Source organism: Lepisosteus platostomus, chromosome 25 (assembly GCF_059453375.1).
Source record: "Lepisosteus platostomus isolate fLepPlt1 chromosome 25, fLepPlt1.hap1, whole genome shotgun sequence".
In the NCBI taxonomy this organism is placed as follows: domain Eukaryota; kingdom Metazoa; phylum Chordata; class Actinopteri; order Semionotiformes; family Lepisosteidae; genus Lepisosteus; species Lepisosteus platostomus.
In genome coordinates this window covers 3,143,420-3,148,320 of record NC_142635.1, presented here as the reverse complement: position 1 = coordinate 3,148,320, position 4,901 = coordinate 3,143,420, and the positions used below count along the sequence as shown (strand labels likewise).

At 44.1% G+C, this 4,901-nt stretch overlaps 1 protein-coding gene across 4 annotated transcripts in view; it reads right to left on the bottom strand.

Moving 5' to 3' along the window:
• Positions 1-2,137: 2,137 nt before the first annotated feature.
• clcn1b (chloride channel, voltage-sensitive 1b) overlaps positions 2,138-4,901 on the bottom strand; it is a 32,073-nt gene continuing 29,309 nt past the window's right edge. For all 4 annotated transcript variants that reach the window (XM_088619401.1, XM_088619403.1, XM_088619399.1 and 1 more), the window contains exon 23: positions 2,138-4,274. In XM_088619401.1, the coding sequence (XP_088475527.1) occupies positions 3,801-4,274 (474 nt within the window). In that variant the 3' untranslated portion in view covers positions 2,138-3,800. The remainder of the gene's footprint in view (positions 4,275-4,901) is intronic.

The following is a 4,901-nucleotide window of genomic DNA, read 5'->3' as shown; positions in this document are numbered from 1 at the left end:
CGTCTCGTTATTCAAGGTTGCTCTGCGTGCTTGTGTGTGGAAGATGGTGTTTTCTGGAGAACGGTGGTTTTAAATATTCAGAAGTCGTGAGAAAGTTAATTCCTTTTTTCTTGAAATGTGTTAAGAATACCTACCTCCCACGTTCTCTCCCCAACAGAACAGGAACTCCACTCCTGAAGCTGTGGCACCTTAATTACCCTGGAATTACAGATGAGGTCCAGAGTGCTTTTCCCCCGTTACTAACAAGTTTTAACGACAAAAGAGTTATTTGAAGAAAAGCGCCGGACTAAACAGTACTTCCAGAGACATGTAGAACCTACAATTACTCAGCTGACTGACACACAGACACACCTTACAAACAGACAAAGCCATGTGCAAACTGACCACATTCCAATCAATTAACAATTAAGCCCCAGTACATACACCAGAGAGTTTCTTACAGTGCCCCCTAGTGGCATGCATGCTGTCAGTGCAGTCCTTTACATCAGATCTCCCCGAGGTCAGAGGTCAGAGGTCTGGCTGACGAGCCCCAAGGGGGAAGCTCACTCTGACTGCGCAGTGTTAAGACAGAACACTTTCAGACAGAGGAGGAAAAAACAAAGTTGAGCATGACCAGTTTAGGGTGGATTACCCAGAAAGATTTTGTATATCTTAGGACATTAATAATAATAATAATAATAATAATAATAATAATAATAATAATAATAATAATAAAAATAATAAGGAACAGGTTTATTCCATGCTGAAAAGGAAGTGATGATAATAATCACGATAGCAATGATAATCATTATCATCATCATCATCATCATTATAATCCATTGACTTCTGGACACTCCAGTCAAAGCTCTTTATAGGTCATGGGGATCCCCTCCACCACCCCCAGTGTGCAGCCCCACCTGGATGATGCACCAGTCCTCTCCCCACACACCAGCTCTCAGTGTGGAGGAGAGCAGAGTGATGAAGCCAGTTCAGAGAGGGGGATTATTAGGAGGCCATGAGGCCAGGGGGAAGTTTGGCCAGGACACCGGGGTAACACCCCTACTCTTTCTGAGAGACGCCCTGGGACCTCAGTTTTACGTGTCATCTGAAGGACAGTGCCATTTTACCACATAGTATCCCCATCACTGTACTGGGGCATCAGGATCCACACAGACTGCAGGGTGAGCGCTCCCTACTGGTCCCACTCACACCTCTCCCAGGAACAACCTCAGCTCTCCCAGGAGTCTCCCATCCAGGGACTGGCCAGGCTCCCCCCTGCTGAGCTCCAGGAGGCTGGCAGGTATGAGCTGCAGGGTGACCGAGATGTTGGCATTAGTAGACGTTCGCTGCTGAAAACATTTGAACCAGGGGTGTTAATATCCTAAAAGGTATTCCCTGGCATGTGCTCGTCTGACAGACTAAAAGAACTGAAGCTTTTTTTGAGTCTTCAAAAGAGAAAGACTTCGAAGTGACCCGACACAGGTCTTCAGAATCACGGTCAACCCAGTGCACGTCTTCAGGGCAAAGAGCAAACCAGTGAAATAAACAGAGAAACACAAATCAGGCGCGATTTATAACTACATGGACAAGTTCACTAAAAGCTGAGAGTGACAGGACATTCCTTTACACAAAGAGTGTTGGGAGCATGGAGCAGGGCCCCTCTACACTGTCAAAGCCGACACCCTGGTCTCTTTCAAGAAACGAGTGGTTGAGAACCCAGGAATAATTAGCTCCTGACACCCAGAGATGGTCTCCTGTCACCGTTCTCATACTATTTATGTTCCAAAAACATATGTGAATTTTGACAAATGTTCAATAAATTTCACGGAGCACCCCGGTAAATATGGACTCTTTCAGCATAGAAGGTCTCATTTAACACATGCTGCCATTCCTTCTCTCCTACATATGAATGAATCCAGAGAAAGACAGATAACAGAAGCATGTATTAAATAAGTTTTACCATTAAGACTACACATCCCAGAATGCACTACATGTCCCAGAAGGCATGGGGGCACAAAGCATGAACAGTTACTGCCCCTAGAAAGGCCTAATTAAAATTCATATGAATTCCTCTCTGCCCCTATCTCCCCCATCTCTCTCTTCAATATTAACATTCTGCACAAAACGATGCAGGAGGCAAAACACAGTACCACAAAACTTAGACAAACTGAATTTTTATTATTAATCATAATTATTTCAAATATAATACAAGAAAATATAAGAAGGTACTTCTAATGTTGTACCTGATCACATCTACAGTTATATAGGTTCTATTGACACCTGGCAAAAATCTGAAAAAATGAAGCCAAGCACTCTGATTCGTGGATCATCAAGTTTGAAAGATGGACAGCAATGTGGCTCATCGACACCGAAAAATAATTTGCAAGTTTAAAGACATGTGCAGAGAAAGGAAAACCTGAGTTATTGAAAAGAAAGACAAAAAAGAAGAATGAAAGAACACAGTATGTTTGAAAAAAAAATCAATTATATATCAGTCAGCAGTAAGCTTTCAGTTCATCATCTGATCGTAACAGGTCAACTTTCACTGGAGATGTTCAGGAATCGCACACCCCAGCCTCCTCTTCCAATTACACTCTTTTGTGCTGTCTCTCTGTCCCTTAGTTCAACACAGTGTTGAAGTACTGTGAACGCAGTCGCTCAGTCATGTATCTGTCTGAGTTACAAGTATATTAATCACTGTAAATTTGATGCCGTTCATGTAGGTAGCTGTGTCAGCATGCGTAGGCTGCAAAGGAACAGGTAACAGGTTTATTCCAGGCTGAAAAGAGACGAAAGGAAACACAACAGTTTCAGCTGTGAAACTTCTTGTCTTCTTGTCTCTTTGATCTGTATTATTCTCTATGTGTTATTTATTTCCCTAGGGTCTATATTAGAGTCTGTATTGATTTCAGTGCGTGAGGAGTGTCTCTAGGGTCTGTATTAATCTCAGTGTGTAAAGAGTGTCTCTAGGGTCTATATTAGTGTCTGTATTAATCTCTGTGTGTGAGTAGTGTCTCTAGGGTCTATATTAGTGTCTGTATCAATCTCTGTGTGTGAGGAGTGTCTCTAGGGTCTATACTAGGGTCTGTATTAATCTCAGTGTGTAAAGAGTGTCTCTAGGGTCTATATTAGGGTCTGTATTAATCTCTGTGGGTGAGGAGTGTCTCTAGGGTCTATATTAGGGTCTGTATTAATCTCTGTGTGTGAGGAGTGTCTCTGGGGTCTGTATTAATCTCTGTGTGTGAGGAGTGTCTCTGGGGTCTGTATTAGGGTCTGTATTAATCTCTGTGTGTGAGGAGTGTCTCTAGGGTCAATATTAGGGTCTGTATTAATCTCTGTGTGTGAGGAGTGTCTCTGGGGTCTGTATTAGGGTCTGTATTAATCTCTGTGTGTGAGGAGTGTCTCTAGGGTCTATATTAGGGTCTGTATTAATCTCTGTGTGTGAGGAGTGTCTCTAGGGTCTGTATTAGGGTCTGTATTAATCTCTGTGTGTGAGGAGTGTCTCTGGGGTCTGTATTAGTGTCTGTATTAATCTCTGTGTGTGAGGTGTGTCTCTAGGGTCTGTATTAGGGTCTGTATTAATCTCTGTGTGTGAGGAGTGTCTCTAGGATCTATATTAGGGTCTGTATTAATGTTTGTGTGTGAGGAGTGTCTCTAGGGTCTATATTAGGGTCTGTATTAATCTCTGTGTGTGAGGAGTGTCTCTGGGGTCTGTATTAATCTCTGTGTGTGAGGAGTGTCTCTGGGAAAATAATCTCTCTCTACAGGCTCAGTATAGTTTCGGTGTGCTCTTGTCTTCAGTCAGTCTCTCAGTCGCTGTTTCAAAGGGGCTCTTCCTCGCTGTCTCTCTCCCTCTCCCTTTCTCCTTCCCTCCGCTCCATCTCCAGCCGCACCGGCCTCCGCTCGGCCAGGGAGAGAGAGAGAGCGGGCGGCGGGGAGTGAGTGAGCGTGTCGCTGGCTCTGCTGCCACTGCCACTGCTGCAAGCCTCACACTCCTCCTTTTGCCTCCCCTCCCCTTCACTTTCGGCCTTCCCTTCGTCCCTCTCGCCTTCTAACTCTTCTCCTTCTCTGGCTGTTTGCTCTTTGCGGGGGCCCCACAGAGGAAATTCAGGCCCCCTGTCTCTCTCTCGCCCTCCTCCTGTCTGTCCAGCCCCGGTGGGATTTTTAGATGAGGGTTGAGATTGGGGGAGCTGCTTGTGTTTGTCTCTTCCTTGCCGGCTGGCATCCCGAAAGCTGGCCAACGGGGGACGCAGCCTCACACCACTCCTGGTCGACCCCTCAATGGCTTTCTGTAGCTGAAAAAGAGAGATAGAAGGAGTTAATTGGACAGTACTACTGACCCTAATATGGATTCTGAAGGCACGCTTTATACAGAAACAATAATACAGCCTGAAAAATAGAAATGAGAGGCACTCCTCACACATAGAGGTTTAATACAGAGATTAATACAGACCCTAGAGACACTCCTCACACAAAGAGATTAATACAGACCCTAATATAGACCTTAGAGACACTCCTCACACACACAGAGATTAATACAGACCCTAGAGACACTCCACACACACAGAGATTAATACAGACCCTAATACAGACCCTAGAGACACTCCTCACACACAGAGATTAATACAGACCCTAATATAAACCCTAGAGACACACTTAATACAGACACTAATACAGATCCTTATATAGTATTATAATACTATTTAATATAGATAATATAACCTCATATAATATAGAAACAGTTTAGATTAATGCAGATCCTTACATACACACACCCTAGAATCACACAAACACCGACAGACTCTAGAGATTTTAGGGTCTCCATCTTGTAGTTCATTTCAGTACCTATCTCAGGGGGGGCACTTCATGGAGAGAATCCTGTGCCACTATAATGCAGGAGACAGTGAGATGCCTGGCAGTAT